Source organism: Dermacentor variabilis, chromosome 3 (assembly GCF_050947875.1).
Source record: "Dermacentor variabilis isolate Ectoservices chromosome 3, ASM5094787v1, whole genome shotgun sequence".
Taxonomy (NCBI): domain Eukaryota; kingdom Metazoa; phylum Arthropoda; class Arachnida; order Ixodida; family Ixodidae; genus Dermacentor; species Dermacentor variabilis.
In genome coordinates, this window is record NC_134570.1 from 60,977,932 (window position 1) to 61,000,197 (window position 22,266).

The 22,266-nt window shown below is 49.0% G+C and overlaps 1 protein-coding gene across 1 annotated transcript in view; it reads right to left on the reverse strand.

Annotated features, from left to right (window-relative positions):
- Positions 1–4,017: 4,017 nt before the first annotated feature.
- Positions 4,018–22,266, reverse strand: part of LOC142575736 (calmodulin-like) — a 166,730-nt gene continuing 148,481 nt past the window's right edge. Inside the window, exons 3-5 of the mRNA XM_075685334.1 lie at positions 13,200–13,343; positions 10,322–10,564; positions 4,018–8,787 (exon numbers count right to left, since the gene is read on the reverse strand). Of these exons, the coding sequence (XP_075541449.1) occupies positions 8,756–8,787; positions 10,322–10,564; positions 13,200–13,343 (419 nt within the window). The 3' untranslated portion in view covers positions 4,018–8,755. The remainder of the gene's footprint in view (positions 8,788–10,321; positions 10,565–13,199; positions 13,344–22,266) is intronic.

Consider the following 22,266-nt stretch of genomic DNA (forward strand, 5'->3'; position numbering starts at 1 on the left):
GTTGTAGACGAGTAGTCTATACCACCGTACCAATTTTGGCAATGCCGTAAGAACTGGTAATCTTATAGTTTTCTACGCCTTTGAACAGCGCCCATAAGCAGGCGGTGCGCGTCCCAGCCAACACCTTTAATCCCGGCAAGCCGCGGGCGTCGCGCGCCCGCGGCTAGCTGGCTTCGCAATGCGCTGCGCCACCCACCGATACCAATAGGCATAACGTTTCTCACTACATTGAGAAACTCTATGCCAATCGGGGCACGCGGTGGTCCGGGCATCTCGGTGGCCAGTGCGCTCATCGCGGTGCCTCGCGGCAGGTGCACTATCCACACTACACAGTGGACGCAGCTGTGCTCGCGCTTGTGTTCTCCAGCCTGGCCGTGCTACGCAGTGCGGACCGGCTTTGTCCTGCACCATCTTGATCGACGACGTAGTTACAGCCAGATCCGGATTGCGCATTTTTGAAGAGGCTTTCAGTGGCAAGCGTATACGTGCGTGTAGTCTGGGCTGGCCTAACCTCGGAGGTCAGGTTGAGGAGCCGCGCGTTTTTTTTTTATGCCGATAGCAGTTATACAGGTATGGTCATTTCATGCGCACTTCTGCCGTCTCCTTTACACACTGTCGCCGTCGCCGTGATGTTCCGTATGAGCGAAAGCGTGTGAGGGTGAGCCGGCGAACGCGGTTCGATCTTGAGTGCGCGAGTAATAGCGCCTCTTCCTCTTCACAATCCCACACACACACTCTCTCTCTCTCTTTCGCGCGCGAGGCTGTGGGGCAAGGGGGTCAGACGAGGAAGGAGGAGCTTCTTCTCCTGCGGCTGCTAGGGTGCCTTGGTGTCCTGCTCGCCCGCCGTTCCCTACACGCGTTGGCCACACGAATCGCGGACGCCGTAGTAGACGCCTTTGGCGGACGCCACGGGGTTTTGTTTGGTTCAGTGGAACCCAGAGCCGGAACCGGTCGTGGCGGACCCTCATGTGGTCGCGCTGCTTCACGGATGGCTTTGGGTGTTCTCCGTGGTTGTATGCCTTGACCTCTTTAGTGTCAAGGCATTCCGAGGGCCTGTCAGGCTCGTGCCCTGTAAGGCCTACATGGCTGTTTGTGTGTTGACTGCAGCAACACAGTTGTGCTGCGCCACAGCAGCCTCCTTGTCCGGGAAGGACTGTTGGCCCGAACCAAAGCCCCCCGTCCAGTCAACGCGGGTAAAGGGAGAGCGCCGGGGTCAATGTACCCAATGATATTGGGTTGATGAGTACATGTATGCTCTGGGACGCGGCACCTCCGGGTGCCAGTCCTCTTTTAATCTGACAACAGCGCCGTAGGGACACGTTGCCGACGCTCGTGAGCCTTGAAAGCGATCTCCGACGTGGCCAAAGTGCGCGCCCGCAGGGGCCTCCTCTTCAAAGCGACCTGCGATGTTTGCAGAGTGCGCGTAGTGCCGGTAGCTTCGTATGCACTGTGCTTTTGACGTTTCGTTCGCGTTGAAACGAGAGATGCATGAAGGTCAATTCGCTTAATTGCTGCTGCCGCGATTCCTCACTCCAGAATTTTGACAGCGAGTTCCCACGCTCATCCAGCGAGATGTGTTCACGTTTACCTGTGCACGCGTGACACCGTGCTTGTTGATTTAGTTAAAGTACGTTGGCGGGCCAGTTGGTTTGAATCCATGGTAGAATGTGTAAGCGCGACTCAACAAGAACATATAGAAAGAAGCAGACACACAAAGACAGCGCTGACTCTGTGTGGCTGTTTCTATCTTCGTCCTCGTTGAGTCACGCTGATACGTTCTATGATTGTTAATTTAGTTAGTGAGCGAATGTTTACAAGTTCATACGGCCGATAAAGGTACTATCCTTACTTCGAACAGTTATCTACTAATTTGCTATCGCAATCGGTGCTTCGCCTTTCGGGCGGAACTGCGAATTTCTTTTATGCGTTACTTCTGGCGAGTGGTAATGCAGGTCGTTTTTTTCCCAGTTATAGCATAAAAAACGGCTACTTCAGCGAGCTTTTCGTCACGCTGTCACTCGTGTTTCAAACGTCAAATTTCGCACCGAGGTTCTTTTATTACTACACTATTAAACTAACCGACATAATGTAGCGCGGAGACACAATTACACAGGAGGGACACATAAAACGTCACAGGCACTACTAACAACGTTATTTGAAAAACAGCGAGAAGAGCATATATACTGTTCCCTACACGCAGGCGCACCTACCGCTACCGAGGGCGATTATCAGGGCTGGCAAGATCACGTGGTAGATCGAAAGAAAGTAAGCTCAGCGTTGTACAAAACAACACAAGTCTGTGTTCTGTGTCTCTTCTTTGGAATTGTGTCTTCGCGCTGCATTATGTCGGTAAGCAAACACAAACTAGCCCAACAACAATTCATTCTACAGTCCATTAAACTAGGCTTTAAACTAGGTCCAAAATGTTGTTGCAGCCAATTGGCTTTTAATGTCCGTAACCGCCACTTCCGGATGCACTTTATCTCTACATGTGGACCACGTACGCGCGACATGTCCTCAATGCTGTCCGCTGTGTTCGATATTCCGCATTTTTTTTAACGACACCACGACCGTCACGAACGTAATGAGGTCCCACGCTTAGACTAATAACCACTTCGCCAGTTTGTCGTGCGACGCAAGATTCCGCTACGCCGAAAACACGTGACGGACGCAGCTTTGTTGCCGCTAGCTTAGAACGTAAGCTAACCTCTTTTCAACGAGCTTCCTTAATGAAAGCGACACGAAAACATGTTCTGTTACTGCCGCCATCTTGTAATGGCAACGGCGATGAAGCCGGGGTACGAACGCGGTTTCAGTTTCGTGTCGTATTGTAACGCGTGTGCAATCTTCGGAACCATTTTTCTTGGGAAGAAAAGTTGTTTTTGCTTGAAACTATGTCGAGGGCAGAGGGGAAATCGACCTCTCCAACGAGAGCGGGTCTACGGCGCCTCCATTGTCCCATAGCGCCGCCAAGGCAGACACTGCTTCCATCGGGGTCACTATTTGGATCTCTTTTTCAGTCAGGCACGGACGAATAATCCGACGAGTGCGTAGTTCTGGTTCGAAATAACGAAAGTCTTGGCGCTTAAAAATTTGTTTGGACGCCTGCGGGACCATCAGTCATGTGAGGATCGAATCAACCGAAATATTGAATTAACCGAAATCGATGTTACGAAAGTCTACGTCTACAGTGCCCGTTCTTATTGGGAACGTACGGATGCACGAAGTGGTTGCATTATTGTAGGTTTTAATTGAAAGTTCCCAATTTTGGCCTGTCGTACTAGAAGAACATTATATGCTAGAATAATCTGCTCCAGTCGCTGGAAATGGCTATCAGGTACATGCAAAACGAAAATGTGTCTTTGCCGATGTGTTCAGCCTGATGTGCCACCGAGAAAAGAGATCGAGCTGAAAGAAAATGATTAATAGAATATATAGACTTTAATGGGACACTGAAGAGAAGAATAATTTGAGCTGTGTTAGTAAATCACTCTTCCACACACACACACACACAAAAAGGCCACTCACACCGTGAGATGGCGCTTGGTAAGCCAGAACAGCAAAAACGAAAGACGGTGGCGACGCCACCTCGAAATTTTCGCGCCAGCTCGCCGTGACGTCACGGATCGTGAAGCCGTCTGCTCCGGACTAGTTAACGTTTCAGCGCTAAAGGTGAGCTATATTCTATTACAGTAACAGAAGAGTGAACTTGAAAAAAAATTCGGTAACGTTTAGTGAACCACAGCGGCCGAAAATACGAAAAAGCACTTTTCAATCTATGACGTCACACTGACCTAGCAGCCTTAAGTGTTCAGCACGAAATTCAAGAATGAAACTTTGGCCGTCAGTTTTAATTTTGATAATCAACCTACTGCCGCGAAATCAATGGAAGTGTAGATTTCTTCAAAAATGCTTTATATTTCTAAACTGACTCAGTGTCTCACTTTAGCCTTTAACGCGTATATGTAGCTATACTTTCGTGTGTCTGCGCACACTCGTCAAGGAGGAAACCACACGTGCACTTTCTGCCTTTATTTTTTGGGGGTGTCTTCAGTCAAAGCAGAGGAGAAAAATGTTTGTACATGTGCGAGGAGCGACGGTACACCTCTTGCTTGGGAAGTATTGAATCAAGAAAACAATCCAAAGCCCCGTTTCTCTGACACACAAAAAACCACGCAGCAGTGCTTACACAGGTTGCGCGTGCATGCTGGGTACTTTGAAGCTGATGGTTCACAAACTTCACACAGCAATGAATGCCAAAAAAAAAGTTTCACCGGAGGTCAACATGTGGGATAGATGTCGGTAACAATGTGCGCGGTGACGGATGATTGGGTGATATCGCTGTGTGGTTGTGAAAAAAAAGAAAACTCGGTGTTCGAAGTTTGTTCGTTGCGCTTCAGCAAAATTTGACCACCTACACTGGGTCCTTTTATGGCTTCTGAACTAGTCTGGAAAATATTTAGTTTATTATTTTTTAACGTAAACATTCTTGCGAATACGGACTTAGGTATGGGCAAGTCATTAATTCTACTGCTAAGAAACGTTGTATCTCGTATTGCGGGTACTTTACTGGTGCAGAAAACAGCCAACAGGACGGCTTTCAAGAGTGGGCAGAGCTCATCAAAAAATGTTGCGGCGACGAACAACAAAATGGAGACATCGCTCGCTAACGACGTGGGAGGATTTCTAGCCTTGCCATTTGCCAAGTTGGCCATACAGCCTATCACCCCCATGTTTCAAGAAACGGCGAAGCGTTGGGCCTAAAGTTGGGAGATTCACACGTGGGCATGCCACCTACGGACAGGTATGCAAAGTAGTGCTGGTGGCAGCAAGCGAAGTGGAAGCTAACTCTCGCCCTTAGCACTAGAGAAGCCATGGAGCATGTTCTCATAACTTCTCGCAGACTCCATGCAGCAACGACAAGTTCAGTAGGGAAAAAAAAAATAATCCCAATTATATGGCAAGCTTTGAGACTTAAAAGGCGCCAAAGGAGGACCGTAACCTGTCCTGTGTACTTTCTTTGTTTTTAGTCCTTCCTGAGCTATCCGAAGTTACGAAGCCGTACCAAACTAGCACGATCGCAGTGCTTGTCAATGAGGAACTACACCTAGTATAACTACGCAAAAGACGGTTGGAGGAATGGGGGAAAAGAATAGAAAGGGAATGGGAGAGAGAACCGTCATTACTGAAAAGCAAGAAAAGAAAAAAAAAATAGTGCAAGCTCTGCGGAAGTTCCAATGAGCTGCCAAATTATCTTCTTCCTCGCTAGGTAAAAATGCTGACGACGTTTCGCGGGAACTGCGAACGCGCGAGACTATCGAAAGAATCCTCACCGCATCCAAATTTCTCGACTCCTCCGCTTAAAGAACATTTCTCACGTCTCGTCTCTTCGTGTCTTGTCCACGTCTCCCTGGCGTTTTGCCTCACTACCCACGTTGCTGCGAAACTGTCGGCCATTGCTGGACGTCGCGCACTCGTCAAAACAATTATACGGCGGTCCACTCCTCCGGTGCAAGTCTCGATCGACTCCTCTACTAGACGCCACGCGACCCGCCCTATACCGCACGTGTTGGGCATTAAAGCTGTTCGGGTTTTCCTTGGGTGTACTTTCTAGTGATTCGATCCTCTCTTTCTCCGCTATCTCGCCTACGAAACTGTCGGTTATTGCTGGACGTCGCACACTCTTCAAAGCAGTTACTCATACGGCGGTCCACTCCTCCGGTGCACCTCTCGATCGACTCCTTTACTAGACGTCACGCGACACGCCCTCTACCGCACGTGTTGGGCACTAAAGCTGTTCGGGTGTTCTGTGGGTGTACTTTTTAGTTATTCGATCCTCTCGCTCTCCGCTATCTCGCCTACGGCCGTGCGTTGATGACGTGGCAAATCGGACGATTGGGCAACTGGAAGCAGCGCTGATAGAGCGAAGAATTAACACGGGAAGAAACGCACAGGAGAGCCGCTGACTGACAGCTCACGTTAGGCAGAACAGCGAATAAATAAAAAAAAAACGCCAACATGCGTGCGCATGTATACACTCAATCAACGGCACCTTTGCGAACAAACCTGTACCGTAATCAAACAAGGAAATGGGAGACATGCGATAGTGAGAGGATATACGTAAAATCTTGGAAGCGTTTCACATCATATATACGTCTGATAGTTGCATATCAGCTGACTGTTTTCCTTCTTCGATTGCAGAATAGATCGGCTCCGTTGGTTGAGTGTGCATGTATGCGCGCGCAGGTTAGCCTTTCTTGTGGTATTTAGGCGCTGTTTTTTCCTGTTAAAAATGTCAATTCAGTGCCCGTCCTGTGCGCTTCGTTTCACGTGTCTTTCAAGTCCTTTAGCGCAGTTTAAAAAACGCCGATACCTTACTTCGCCACCGCAGTCAAGCCATTTTTCGTCGGCTAAATATCCCACCGTGTAGTGACGTACGCCTATGCAATGTTTAGTATTTGTGCCCAATTGCGATGTTACCACTGCTATATACACACTCTCATAATGCGTTCTTAAATGCTAAATTGAAAGGCTTCCGTTGTTTTCAGCCTAGGGAGACCAAACGTCACCGCGCATATATAAACGTGAACGACATTCCACTTTCACGCGGTGCGCAGAAGCCAGTTGAAACTTTTTGTCGCTCAGCAATACACTCTGTCAGAGGTTAAGACGGAACAACTGGCTCAACGAAAAGCGTACAACGCGTGCGCCTTTACGTATTCTGTGATGTTCGATCTGCCGCAAGTTACAAACGCGCTGTTATGGTGTGACAAGCGTTTTTGAAGGTGCTGCTACGCGGTTAACGCTATACGGTTTGTAACACGTGGCTATAGACCCTTGGACGATCGCAATATCCGGTCTGACTCTCCGAAAAGGCTCGATTTATGCCTCGCTTCGTTTTCTTGTTATGCTTGCTTCAGCCATAGGTGCTGCGATTGTCAGCTTCGGACGGGCGATGTCGTGGTGCGGTAAAAAATACGCTAGGGGGCGCTTTCGAGAGTTTTCGAACGGCGCGCGCTGTCTACGGTGACCCGCCATCGAAGCAGCTGCTTCCTCAGGCCCAATGTACGCTGAGATGTGTAGGATTTCGAACAGTGCTCCATGGTGGCTGAATGTGGCGCACTTTGAACATTGCGATGGTGTACTCACGTGATGTGCAAAGAGAGGTCGGGAGGGTTCTGCCGCTGTGCCAACTACACTCTGTGGCGCTTTGCATCTGTGCCACCTGCCTTCAGTATACAACAAAGCGTGGAGCTGCGGTGCTTACAGAGCTAAATACATCGCCGATCCGGGAAACTTCAAGGTAAATACCGCCATTCTTCGGTCACTATTATTGGTACACAACATACGCGGGCGCCCCCTTGTTAACAGCGAATCTTTCGATTCGACAAAATTCGAGGCTTATTTTCTTGCACGACTTTGTCTACGTACAGGTTGCTTTTGTACCCGACTAAACGAGCACGCTGGTCGCCGGGGATATCCTTAGAACCCTTGCAGGTGTTACGAAATCCAGTGTTACACAAGGAAACAAACAAGCAAACAAAACACTGAACTTCCGAGTCATCGCTTAGATGCATGGGGTCTTCCGAGTACCACACACGAAGATAGGCCGCCACTCCAGCGATGTAAGGCCCAGCGTATGTGGCAGTGGCCGAGGACATTCGACCGTGTGCTAGCAATAAAGTTGGGACTGAAAAAAGCTTTTCGTTCTTGGGCAGCGCGTGAGCCGAATTTCGGAATATGTATTACATTCTTTTACCCCCTTTTATTCTTTGGTTTGAAAACGATTAAAATGAGTGTAGTGGGGTGAGTGCTGGTCAAAACGATGTGAAGAACGGGTTGGAGGGGTGGGGGGAGGCGTCAATGATACGACACATAATGTGCGCTCTCAAAAGCACGGGTGACACACTGCGCACTGCAACAATAGTGCACCCCGAAGGGTCCAATCTGTCCCATGGCAACGCTTATTTGACTTGACCTGGCGTAGCAAGTGTAACGATTCCACTTCAGATTCTTTGCCCCCCCCCCCCGTGACCTTTATCGTTCGCGCTCGATCTCCACGCTGCGATCATGGAGCAGAGCTCACTCCATTACGATTTTGGATAAGCAGTTGAAAACGATTCGAGATAAAGCAGTGAAAGCTCGAGCAACGGCGCAAAGTCGTTATGGATGTGGCAGGATGACCATTCTCATCCGCCGTAAAGAAACTGCTCAAGCTGCTAAAACTTTATGCTGGGGGAAAAAAACCCCTTGTTTTCCGAATCGAATCTCACGTTTTCACGAACTATTTCATTATAACGAAATTTTCGATTTAGCGAAACTCCGCGGATTATTTTTCTGCGCGTCTTTTGTTACACGCCGTCTTGCACGCGACTAAACGAGGGTGCTGCTATAGCCAGGGACAATCGTTACACCTTTCCGGGAGTGCGTATATGTTGCAGTGCGGAAAGAAAAATAGAAAATAGAATCGAAAGAAACGAAAAGTGAAATCCGAGTTATCGCACGAAGTTGGTTGGTGGCTACATAGGCTTCAAAGGGATCAAGGTCTGTACGTCCACCCACACCGGGCAGCGTCTGTTGCGGTTCGAAGGAAGGGGGAAGGGGGAGGCATTCGCTGCTTCGATGATTCGACCGGTCCCTCAGGGCGCGGTGTTGTATTGCCAAACTGGAAGATTCGCGCGCGTGGACACACGTCGACGTCTTCGTCATTCGTCTCACTGGAGAGGGCCGAGGCTCTGCGGCTAGGCGACACCGCTCACTTCGGAGCCGTCAAGATTGTGACGAACTCTGCGAACGGAAAGAGGGGGGAGAGAGAGAGACATGACGACAGACTTCAGCGATTTCTTCGGCCCTGAACACACTTACTGCGACTACACAACACTATCCCACAGTGAAAACCACCATCTTGATTTTGTGATTCTTTTTCTTTTCCCCTCGAATATACACTCTCATAAGCGCGCTCAATCAATACGGCGGAATGGTCACAAAATCAGTCGTTATGGGGTAGTTATAACAATTGGGGTTGGGGGGCGGAGGCTTCGAAAGATAATGTAGCAGTTTAAAGCAGAAAGAATAATGACAAGTGAAATACTTACCGTAATGTTTAAATGTTAACCACAAGCTCTGTGGCACTAAAAACGTGTTAATTCAGTAAATTTGTAACTTCGTTGTGATGCACACAACTTCCTTTCTCTGTGGTATAGTGTGAAATCGAAGATGCATGCAAAGCTTTAGTACTCTCAGACTCCCCATATTATAAGTAGAATGCAGCTTAAACTGCAGCTGAAAGTACTTGCGATACCTAGTTTAAGCCTCTCTTGAACACGGTGTTGTCGCTGACGTACATACGTGCTCTTGCACATCAATCGCCGCTTAATGTACATGTGGAATAGGCATTTACGATTTTTTTTGTGCATGCTCAGAAAACGTTTCCGATCTGCAGACAAATGCTCCCGTAAACGTGTGAGCCCAATATCATTCCGTTGCGCGCAGCAATGAGCGTAGATTCGCACAACGAACCGCTTGTTGTCACCTGCGGCTTTCGAGGCCCCAGCTCGTCTTCCGTCGTACGTTAACGTCAGCGATGACGTTACACAGGAAGCATACGCCGGTCTATAGAAGCCAGCAATTTGGGCGATTGTTCGTGACCGTGCAGGAAGGAAGAACTAGGAGTGAGCATGTATGCAGCACGATTGAAGCCGTACCAGTCGGCCCAAGACGTGATCGTCACATCAGGGCGCGCGGTTGGTTTCATTGCTCCCACTCTGCATGCAGGCAGAGCTACGGCAGGGAAGCAGGACAAGTGCGCATCGATTTAAAAACTACCGGGAACTCGATAGTTCCCGGTAGTTCTCGGCCAATGCACCGAGTTTCAGTCGTCACGTGTTGGGCCGACACTGCGAGGGTTCACACTACGACACTACGTGTTGGGCCAATCACGGAGGGTTCGTTTTGTTGCGTGACGTGATAATGGCTCCCATCCTAACTTATTTCATTTCTTCATGTTCATGACCATGTATTACTCCTGAGCAAAAGTTCGCGCGGCATTCGATCCCACACCCTTGCAGGTCTTCTTAGTAACGGGAAAGCGGCGACTTTTAACGCGTCTGGTCCATCCTGTCAGCCCTCCTATAGCTCTGTGACTCTCGGTCACTTCTGCCATACGCGCCCAGCTCGAAACACTGCCAAGTGCGCCACCGCGAAAAAAAAAAAAAGAGAAAGGAACCCGGGAACACACGTTGGCTAAATATATAGCCTGATACAGCTTGACTAAACTAGAACCAGCTATAGCTCCCAGTCTAGGTTATAGTCAGCAGCATACCGTCGTAGTTGACGAGCCCGTCTCCGTCGAGGTCCGCTTCTCGAATCATGTCCTCAACCTCCTCGTCGGTGAGCTTCTCGCCCAGGTTGGTCATGACGTGCCGGAGCTCTGACGCCGAGATGAAGCCGTCGCCGTTCTTGTCGAACACGCGGAAGGCTTCCCGGAGCTCTTCTTCGCTGTCCGTCTCCTTCATCTTCTTGGACATCATGAACAGGAACTCGTTGAACTCGATCGTCCCGTTGCCTGCGACGGGCACCACGTGATCGTTACAGCAAAGTGCCACAATCTTGGCCGTTGGGCTCTTTGGTGATGACGCGCGGAAAACACAGCTCAGCATGAAACGAAGTCAGAGTGACAAGGAAGTCGTGTCTTCCCATGTGCAAGGGCACAAAGAAAGATCACTTTGTCTCTTTAGTGTGGCCTATAGTTTAACGATGGACTGTTTTCAATGACAAAGTACCGCGTTGCTCGAAGCATTTTGCTGTGGCATTTCGGATAATGTTCCGACATAGGGAAACAGCGTTAACGTGTTAGGGACAAACCTCTCTTCAGTCGGTGCTTTCGTCTCCTGCTGCACATTTGCATTAGCTTAAACTCTCGTTATAACGAAGTCGCTATATAGGGAGCGTCATTAAATATGCGGTGTATATCACTGCTGTGATTAGGATATCGTCGCTTTGTTTCAGAGCAGCCTCATTTCAGTCAGTGGTTCCGTGTTCTACATAACATTAGCATTAGCTAATGAGTCGCTTTATACGAAACGTCACTACATGCGACGTGTATCACAGCTTCTACTATGATATTGTTACGTTGTTTGGGAGCGGCTTCTCTTTAGTTGGTTGTTTCGTCTCCTGCGGCATATTCGCGTAACATTGGCCCCAGGTAACAGTTAAACTCTCGTTATAACGAAATCGTTTTATATGGTACGTTATTATAGCATGCGTATATTGCTGCTGTGATTAGAACACAGCCATTTTTTTCGGTATGTGTCTCGCCTACTTCGATCGTCCAGTTTACCACACACGTTAAGTGCACAGCATGGTTAACGGGCATAAGTTATCGTTGCAAAATAGCTTCACGCAACTGTGCGCTTTGCTCGAATTTCATCGCCCGGCTTTCATCTCAGTATTAACGTTGGAATGAGAGATTTCTTATTTTCTTTGACTTCCATGTGTTCGCTGTACGTCGCTTTACTCTTTCTTTCTTTCCCGAGGCGTGCTTGTTACTTAACTATACTTAACCGCATGACTCTCTCTCTAAGGGTTCGTGACTTGACGGCATAACTTCCCATCACCTGACACGAAGGCATGTTGTCGCGGTAAACATAGTACATACGCACGCAAGAGCTCCGGCGCCGCTTGCGTGCAGCACAAGCGCTGCGTGGAGCGTGTGACGCCAGCGCTAACGCAAAGTGCTCACGCTTAGCCACCGCGGTTGCTCATCGGCTACAGCGTTGCTCTGCTGGGCACAAGGTCCCGGGTTCGATTCCCGGCCTCAGCGGCCGTGTTTTGTTGGACGCGGAATGTAAAAAAAAAAAAAACGCTCGAGTTCATTAGGGTGCCCCTAATACACTCGAGCGTATTTTTTTTTTTAATCCACGTTGCCTAAACTAATCCGGATCCGGCGCTCCACTCACGGCGTCTCTCCTGATCCACTGTGCAGTTTACGGAAGTTAAACCACAGCTTAAAAAAATTGTTGCGTTTAATGACCCCTCCCCTACCTACGCACTATACTAAAAAGTTCTAATGTCAACAATTTTTGTCGCAAACGCAAATGATACTGTCGTCACTTTCAGCTTCTGTTTTCACCAGCCATCGGAAGCTGTGGACTACAATAGCAATCGCGACAACAATATGTGAAGTTCGACTGCACTGTTGGGGGCACGTGTAGGACAGACGGACAGAGGCACATCAGCGGACGAATGCGAGCACCTCTCGTCTCGAACAATCTCCATGGAACGGCGCCAAGTCAAGGAACACAAATAACAAACACCGAGACAGAGACAAGTGAGCCCTTGTGCGCGTGTCTCAGCGTGAATTCTTTGTTTCTCGTACGTTGGCGCTGTTCCTGATTGTTCGAGGCGGACAGCCGACCAGTCTGCATTACTAGCACCACGTTTTTCTAACTGCACACATCTTTCTTTAGTCCCAAGACTCCGCGAGCAAAAAAGAAAAAGTTAGAGTTAAGCATGTTAAGCCCGAATATATTTATTTACTGCGACAGCAGTAGACTGTCATACCAAACATCGCCACGTTCTTAAGCACAAGGCGTTCTCCAGATGCGCGCAGCGTCGTCTTTGTCCACTAATTAGAGCATGTGCCTGATGTGGCCTCCGAGACGGGTGCACAGACGCCATGACTCTCAGGGCCTGCGTGGCGCGCAGAACGCTGCACATATTGCAATATCACTAATATATTAGTGCGCGATGGCTCATTGGCTTGCACTGTCAGGGGTCACTATTCTGAACGTTGTAGAAATACGTCATGTTGGCGACTCTAATTGGTCCAGATGGCTGCCATGTGCGGCTCCTTTGATTGGCTAAAAAAATGCCGCCGTTGCAGAATGTTACAGTGCGAAGGAATTTTGTACTGCCCAGAACAGACAAACCAGCTCCCGAGTTCGACTACCCTTGGCGGTGTTGATGGGTAAAGTGCTTTTTTTTTCTTCACCATGTGGCCAGCTGGGGATGAGAATGTGGCTTGGCAAGAACTTGGTGATAAAGTGACCGAAAGGAACGACTGACAGAGCAAGCGTATACATTTTAACTGCCGTTGCAGTAAAACAAAAGAAAGGTTGGGATATGGTTTGAAGGGCGCTTCGATTTGCTTCGCTACCGCAGAGGTCAACGTATAGTCGCGTGCGCCGAAAGTGACTCACCGTCCGTATCTACGAGCGTGACCATGTTCCGCAGTTCGGTCTCAGTCGGTCTCTGTCCCAAAGAACGCATGACGATTCCCAGCTCGGATGACGTTATGCGGCCGTCGGAGTCCTTGTCGAACAGCATGAAGGCCTCCTTAAACTCTGCGAGGACAGAAAGGAAGCGGAAAGAACGTTCAGTGATCGGCCATGGCAAAAAAAAAAAAAAAGCGATGAAAGAGAATTGCATTCGTGATTGCAGTGAGCTTTGGCCTCCCGATTGTGATGCAGCTTACTTGCCTCTATATTAGCTGCGACTAAACGGGAGCTGAGAATACAGGCGGAGAAGTCTTCTTGAAAAAAAAACTTCTGTGTAAACGAGGTTCAAATTTGGATTATACAATAATGAGCTACAGTAACTTGTAGGCTACGTTGGTAGGCCATCCTTCTTCCATCCACCTTTACCGGCACGTGAAGGTGGGAAACAAGTTGAACAAAATTGATCAGTCATTCCCATTCACGAAAGAGGGTAAATCAGCCTTTTTTGACGAGAGAGGAGAGTGCTGTATGCAGTCAGCACGTTAAAGCTGTCCACGCTTCCAACCCACAGACAGTAACGAAACAAATAAAATCGAACTCGAGCTCGCTCTTATTTGTATCCTGTGATCATTTCGATCGGTAATAAGAGTAATTTTCTTTTTCGTAGTACCTCACAAAATAAAGTTCTCGATTCTGCTTCTATCACGGCCGAACTAGTCTCATACACATGAGACTTGAGCAAAATCAGCACGTCCCATGGCGCCTTATATCTGCAAAATAAGTGCATAATTTATCAAGTTAACAAATGTAATTGTTATAATATTGTAATAGTATATCAGTGGTAACGTTAGAAAAAAAAATAGTTGTGACCGGGATTCGAACCACGCACCGCAGCGCGGCAGGCTGATGTCTGTGTGAGCCATATGGATTGGTAACGTTAGGGAAAAAAAAAAAAAAAGCTACTGGTTACGTCGTCGTCAACGCATCAAGGTCGTAACAACACAAGAAAGAAAAAAAAATAGAAAAGGAATATAAAGAAGAAAAAAAAAACATGTTGTTTGTGGGGGGGGGGGGAGGGGATTGTGACGGCGTTCCGGCTCAGTTGATACGATATATCTGCAAAATAAATTCGTACTTGGTCAAGCTGACACATATAATCGTTATAATAGCGTAATAGTAGATGATTGGCAGCGATGGGTAGATATGCATAAGTTAGCTAAATAAGTAAGCAAAAGCGAAGTAGCAGCCCCTACCACAGAATGCTTACGCATAGACAATTCTCGGAATTGCTGTAGCATTCTTTACGGAAGCATTGTCACGTTGTAGTGACAACGAAGGACCAGACTCTAGCACAACTTCTAAGCAACCAAAATCAACTCTCTGTTGGGCGAACTTGTGCCCAGTAAAGCAAGTAAACTTCAAGCACAACTACAGCGGCGAGCCAAGTCTCCGAAAGCTTATTTACGGGTCAAAACGTCGGCTATTTTATACGCGACTTATCGCGCACTCCAGCCTAATCGCTGCCGCTCGCGCTCATAAAATGTACACCACTGTTACCTCAAGCACGCCATCTGATTAGACAAAGTTATTTCGTTATAGAATCGACGACAACATTTAGGGAAGTTCGGATACATGTAGGCGCGTCTTGCGCACAGCGATAACTTAGTGTAACTCATTAATACTGGTTAACTCGCAACTGGTGTAACACTGGACAACATTGAAACAGTGGTCGGCGGGTGAGAAACGGTCACGAAAGACAAACAACGTACTTGTGTCAGTATTGTCACGCGTGCAACGTTCAAGCTTTTTTTTAGCTGTGACAGTTTCTTTTTTTCCTTTCCCGATCAGCTTGCCGCTGTCATCAAGTTATCGCTCTGCGCGTTTGCTGTGTTCGAAGTTTCTTCACCGCTGTTTCCAAAATTTATAAGTGTTCAAAAAGCTTGTCTAATCAGATTGCTTCAACGACACGAATACAGTGTTGCAGATTTTCGAATGTACGGAAGCACCAGCGATTATTCTGCAGTTGTGTGGTGATACATGTATAAATATAGCCGACGGACGTGGACTCGTAAGTTTAGGTTCGACGACCGTGCTTATCGCTATAGCTGTGATCTGAGTGCTCCTCGTGGCTCTGGGCCCAAGTTCGCACAATAAAGAATAGCATTCTTATAAAAGCAAGCTTCAATGGCTTTAGCTCGATAGCGTTCATCTGAATGCTTAGTAATGGAGAAATCGCTTTTCTCGGCTGACACCTCACCAAATTCGTTGTTGTTTCCTAAATTGAAGAGAGAAAGTTAAAATCTGTAGTGACTTGCAGGCGTTGCAGTGGAAGCAGACGTTTTCACATGGGCTGTCAATTTTTAATAACAAGTCGTTTAACGTTGCAAAATTTTCTAGAAATTTCCTAGAAACACGCACACGCACGCGCACACACGCACACACACAAACACACACACACACACACACACACACACACACACACACACACACACACACACACGCACACGCACACGCACACGCACACACGCACACGCACGCACGCACGCACGCGCACACACACACAAAACATAACTATTGCGCAAACTGTACCTATAGATGCTCTAACAAATGCGATTTACAGAACAGAGATATCTGTTTTGGTGCAGAGTCACGTAATTGTAAGCTTCGTGCTTCAACATGTCTGTTTTGTTGTTAAGCTGACAAGCTTTCACAAATTTATGTAAAACGTTGCATGCCCAAAATCAGAGTTCTGCTTCCTAGTGTCACTAGAATTAAATTATTTCTCTCATATGTTATAAATGTCATTCGGAATCGGACCAGCGGTTGTTTCATAAAAGCGTACGTCTGCGTTTTACGTTTATCTGAATGGGCGTTAATCAGACTTGGCCTCGAGCTAGAGCTTCCTCTGTACTCGCATTTTTTAAAAGCAGCATTTCTCGGGTTTTTAGACGTCACAAAATGCGATAACGCAAACTGTATAGAATTTTGTAGATTTTCTACACTAAAATTGGGTCAACTCGGGCCCCACGAGGCCACCTATTGGTCACAGGAGAGCCACAGATACAACCGCTTCGCAGAGCTGCCCATAGAGTTTGCTAATTCCTGCACTCCCCATCCCTCTCCCCGCGTGTATGGTTGCAAATTGGACTCAGTCTGGTTAATCTCCCTGCCTGTCCTTTCTCCTCTCTCTCTCTCTCTCTCTCTCCTTATCTATCTATCTATCTATCTATCTATCTATCTATCTATCTATCTATCTATCTATCTATCTATCTATCTATCTATCTATCTATCTATCTATCTATCTATCTATCTAATCTCTTCCTCCCCCTCCCCGGCACGCTACACAGCTATGCATAGTTCGCAGCAAGCGTGACGGATTTGAGATCTCCGGGTGGGCCTGTCTAATGAGTCACAGCAGCTAATATATGCGACGTCTTACTTTCCTTTTCTCTTTCGTTTCTCTGTCATTGCCGCAGTTGCGAAACTGCGTCGCAAGACGCCCTCTCACCCCCCCCCCCTCCCCTACGCGACCCGTTCATGAAAGCCGGCATACGCATGCGGTTCTCACGAAAAAAAAAAAAAAGGAATAAGAGAGGTGACATCCGGTCGTCGTGACCGTGATAGACTACAGGTGACGCAACAACACGTAGACCACGAAAGTACGGGTCAATATTAGATCTGTTCTTTTTTTACAGCGGCGGCGGCGGCGGCAACATGAGGAGGCGTGGTCGATATCGGGGAGGCGCAGCTGCAAGAGTCGCACATGACATTCAATCCCATTTCAATAGAAAGTATATTAAACGCTAGAAAAGTCAATAAAAACTCAGCAGAATTTGTATAAATACTTTTGTGAGGTCCAGTGAAGCATAAACAAACGCAGGTCGTATTGAACAGAGAGTATAGAAGTACCGAGCTCGGATACAGCGAAGCGTCTAGAGAGAGAGAAAGAAACGTTTATTGTACGAAACAGTGTCCCGAGCGAGGACGGGTATCACCCTAGGGTGAGAAGGCTCCTTAGTCCAGGAACCCTCTGGCTTCGACTGCCCCCTTGGCCCTGGCGACGAGTTGTCGTTGGTCTTCCAGGTCCCCGAGGGTTAGCTTGGCCTCCCACGTTTCGAATAGGTCGTTTGCTTCTATTGCTCGTTTTGCGTGCGTCTCTGGTTGCATTTCGCTGCCTTCCTGCCACGGGCATTCCAGGAGCAAGTGTGCCAGAGTGTCGGGTACGTTGCAGAGTGGGCAGAGGTATCCGTAGAGCGTCGGGTAGAGGCGATGCATTATCATTCCGTGCGTGTACGTATTGCTTTGCAGGCGTCTGAGGATCAGGCTTTCTTCTCTGTCGAGTCTAGGGTGCGGTGGAGGGTACACTCGACGCTCGAGCCTGTAATGTTGCAATATGGCCGAAAAGTTTGTGGGTACGGCCTCCGTCTCTTCTGTCGCGGGTCCGAGAGCGCGTGGGGAGAGGGGAGCCCGGCTGACGTACTCGCGGGCAGCGGCGTGGGCTGCTTCGTTCCCCTCTAGTCCCTCGTGTCCGGGTACCCACGTTACGGAGGTGTACGGGAGCGGAGTGTTTCGTCTCTTTAGTATCTGGAGTGCATCGGCCGAGATGCGGCCCCTCAAGAAGTTTCTGCAGGCGGCCTGAGAGTCGGTGAATATAACCGCTGAGTCTGTGCATGTAGTGGTGGCGAGAGCGATTGCCGCTTCTTCAGCCGTTTCCGAGTTTCGTGCCTTGATGGTTGCCGATGCTAGCTCAGAGCCTTGGGAGTCTACGACGCTGAGAGCGTACGCGTTTCGATGCGGATACTTGGCCGCGTCGGTGTAGCGGGCATCCGGGTCATGCTTGAAACTTCGTTTGATGGCGTTGGCTCTAGCCTGTCTTCTACTCTTGTGATATATGGGATGCATGTTGCGCGGGACACGTGCGATGCAAATGCACTCTCGAACGTCCGGTGGTATTCGCTCTTTCTTGTCCGTGTCTGCGACATACGTCTCGCTGTAGTTCAGGTGTCGCAGTACTGATCTCCCTGTGGGCGTGAGCTTGAGTCGTTCTAGCTGGCTGTTCTTGTGCGCTTCGGCGAGCTCTTGCCACGTGTTGTGGACGCCCATCTTAAGGAGACGTGATGTATAGGCCATGGCGGGGAGTCCCAGGGCGACTTTGATTGCCTTCCTTATCATGATGTTGAGCTTTTCTATTTCACCGTTCTTTAAAGCCAGGTACGGCGTGCCGTATGTGATGCGGATGGTGAGCAGTGCTTGTATTATGCTTAGAGTGTCTTGCTCCTTGAGCCCGCTTCTTTGGCTTGAGATCCTCTTGACAAGGCGCGTGAGTTGCGAAAGGGTGCGTTCTAGTCTCGGCAGGCTTGCAGCTCCCGATCCGTCTTTGTGGATGTGGAGTCCAAGTATTCGCATGGTGTCGACTTTCGGGATTGTTGTCCCGTTGAGTGTGATGGTAGGGTCGGGCTCTTCGTAGTTGCGTAGTTGGATGGTCGGCCTCTCGTTCTTGCTTTCAGGACGAGGTGCTCAGACTTCTCTGGGGCGCAGCGGAGACCGCAGTTTCGGAGATAGCTTTCGATGGTGTCGACGGCTTCTTGTAAGCTACTTTCTTGCCTTCCAACGTTCGTAGCTCTGATCCAGAGCGTGACGTCATCAGCATACATCACGTGACGCAGATCTGGTATAGTCTCGAGGATCGAGTGGGGGCAGCTTGATCATAGCTACGTTAAAGAGTAGCGGTGAAATGACCGACCCTTGCGGGGTGCCTCTGTTTGGAAGTAGGAAGCTTTCACTGCGGATGTTGCAGATTCCGACTGTTGCCGTGCGGTCCATCAGAAAGTTTCTGACGCATGCGTAGGTCCTAGCGCCGCAGCTGGTGTCTTCGAGATTGGTGAGGATCGCGTCGTGGCTAACGTTATCAAAGGCTCCCTTGACGTCTACTGCCACTATGGAGTATTTGCTTCGATTGTTTAAGTGATCTAGAAGGCCTTCTTTTAGTTGCAAGAGCACGTCCTGCGTTGAGAGGTGCTGCCTGAAGCCGAACATGGTGTCTGGTAGGTGGCCATTGTCTTCCAGGTACTGGGTAATGCGATCGTGAGCCATATGTTCGAAAAGCTTTCCCGCGCACGAGGTGAGGGAAATTGGGCGTAGGTTCTCCAAGCTGAGAGGTTTGTTGGGCTTGGGGATCATGGTGATGTCCGAGTGTTTCCACACAGCAGGCAGTTCTCCTTTCTCCCAGCACTCACTGTAGTAACGGAGGAGAGCCTCGGTGGCCTGCGGCGATAGGTTGCGTAGGTGTTTGTTAACGATCCGGTCTTTACCAGGGCTAGTATTTCTAGTCAGCTTGGATAGGGCTACGTGGATTTCGGCCTGCGTGAAGGGTCGGTCGAGTTCTAGAAAAAAAAATATCGGCTATAGTGAATTAGTTGCATCAGGTTATAGTGGAAGCGTGCGCAAATACTAACGTAGGTTTCGCGTATATAGTTTCTTAAAGTGCGCTGTGGCAGCAGTGTGATCACGACCATAGAAAACTTCCGGTCATGCAATAAGTAGTAAATATCTTTATTTTGTCTTGTAGGTTAATATAGCTAGTGGTCTTGATGTGTTCAGATTTAGTAAACGTGTCCCCATGCGACGAGCTCACAGCATTTTATTTCGTTTCACTAAATAGTAAAATCCATTTGCCAAACATTTTAACTGCATAGAAAAGCTGGTGTCAGCTGGAGAGTTCTGTTTACTTATAAGCTAATGTAACTTCTGTGGTTCCAGAGGGCTAAACAGGAGGTCGATGTGTGTGTGTGTGTAAAGATAGAAAGGTCTATTGAAACGTTTAAAACGGCCTCTAGTATGACGTACGAGAGGACACAGTGAAGCGTTCCATTTCAAGAAAATTATTCCACTATGGGCGGACCGGACCTATAGGACTTCTGAAGAGTGTGGAAACACGCTCATACTGCTTCGCTGTCCCTGATGTATGAGTTGCGGGAAACTTCGAAGGTTCGTTTTTACAGCGAAGATGTATATGGCTAAGGAATTTCCGTGGTCCACGAACAACCCGCGAACTGGATCATTGGCACGCCTCGGAGCACGCGCTCGTTCCACTGTTCACGCGTTCGTCGTCTCCTTCCACGGCTGGCTCTGTTGCAGCTCATTGCCTAAGAGGGTATGCACCGTTCATTGGCAAGAGGAAACTATCGAAATTATCATCATTAACAACCACTATCGTCATCATCAGTGGCGCGAGCATCGTCGTCCTCCACAGCTGGCTCGTTTGCACCCCTCGGCGCAACCGCGCGAACGCGCTCGGTTCACGCGTTCGTCGTCTCCTTCCACGCCTGGTTCTGTTGCCGCTCATTGCCTAAGGGGGTACGCGCCGTTCATTGGCAAGAGGAAACTATCGAAATTATCATCATTAACAACCACTATCGTCATCATCAGTGGCGCGAGCATCGTCGTCCTCCACAGCTGGCTCGTTTGCACCCCTCGGCGCAACCGCGCGAACGCGCTCGGTTCACGCGTTCGTCGTCTCCTTCCACGCCTGGTTCTGTTGCCGCTCATTGCCTAAGGGGGTACGCGCCGTTCATTGGCAAGAGGAAACTATCGAAATTATCATCATTAACAACCACTATCGTCATCATCAGTGGCGCGAGCATCGTCGTCCTCCACAGCTGGCTCGTTTGCACCCCTCGGCGCAACCGCGCGAACGCGCTCGGTTCACGCGTTCGTCGTCTCCTTCCACGCCTGGTTCTGTTGCCGCTCATTGCCTAAGGGGGTACGCGCCGTTCATTGGCAAGAGGAAACTATCGAAATTATCATCATTAACAACCACTATCGTCATCATCAGTGGCGCGAGCATCGTCGTCCTCCACAGCTGGCTCGTTTGCACCCCTCGGCGCAACCGCGCGAACGCGCTCGGTTCACGCGTTCGTCGTCTCCTTCCACGCCTGGTTCTGTTGCCGCTCATTGCTTAAGGGGGTATGAGCCGTTCATTGGCAAGAGGAATCTATCGAAATTATCATCATTAACAACCACTATCGTCATCATCAGTGGCGCGAGCATCGTCGTCCTCCACAGCTGGCTCGTTTGCACCCCTCGGCGCAACCGCGCGAACGCGCTCGGTTCACGCGTTCGTCGTCTCCTTCCACGCCTGGTTCTGTTGCCGCTCATTGCCTAAGGGGGTACGCGCCGTTCATTGGCAAGAGGAATCTATCGAAATTATCATCATTAACAACCACTATCGTCATCATCAGTGGCGCGAGCATCGTCGTCTTCCACAGCTGGCTCGTTTGCACCCCTCGGCGCAACCGCGCGAACGCGCTCGGTTCACGCGTTCGTCGTCTCCTTCCACGCCTGGTTCTGTTGCCGCTCATTGCCTAAGGGGGTACGCGCCGTTCATTGGCAAGAGGAATCTATCGAAATTATCATCATTAACAACCACTATCGTCATCATCAGTGGCGCGAGCATCGTCGTCTTCCACAGCTGGCTCGTTTGCACCCCTCGGCGCAACCGCGCGAACGCGCTCGGTTCACGCGTTCGTCGTCTCCTTCCACGCCTGGTTCTGTTGCCGCTCATTGCTTAAGGGGGTATGAGCCGTTCATTGGCTATCGTAATCATTATCATCAACAACAACTATCATCAGTAGCAGTGGCTCGAGCATCGTCTTCTTCTGCAGTGGCTCCATTGGCGTTCTACATTCCAGCGTAGAATTTCGTTGGGTGGTGTGAACCGTTGCTTAAAGGGGGTATGAGCCAAGCATTGTTTTATGCGGCGGACGCATCTAATAACAGAGGTGACACGAGAATGCCTATGCGTACCTATATCGTCACGATGACAACCGATCAGGACAATAAATATGTTCGTACCTTTGTTCAAAATTTTGTGTTACATCTGCGTCGTGTGCTAAACCGCTTCGCTGGTCATTCACCTTCACAGAGTGGAATGGCTCATAACTTTTTTTTCCAGTCAGGCGTGCAAGAAGTTTCGCAAGTGCGATTATCGAATTAGCCGAGTAGTTTGCTATTGAGTGTCAACGGACTATGCCGCTATCCGAGCAATAAC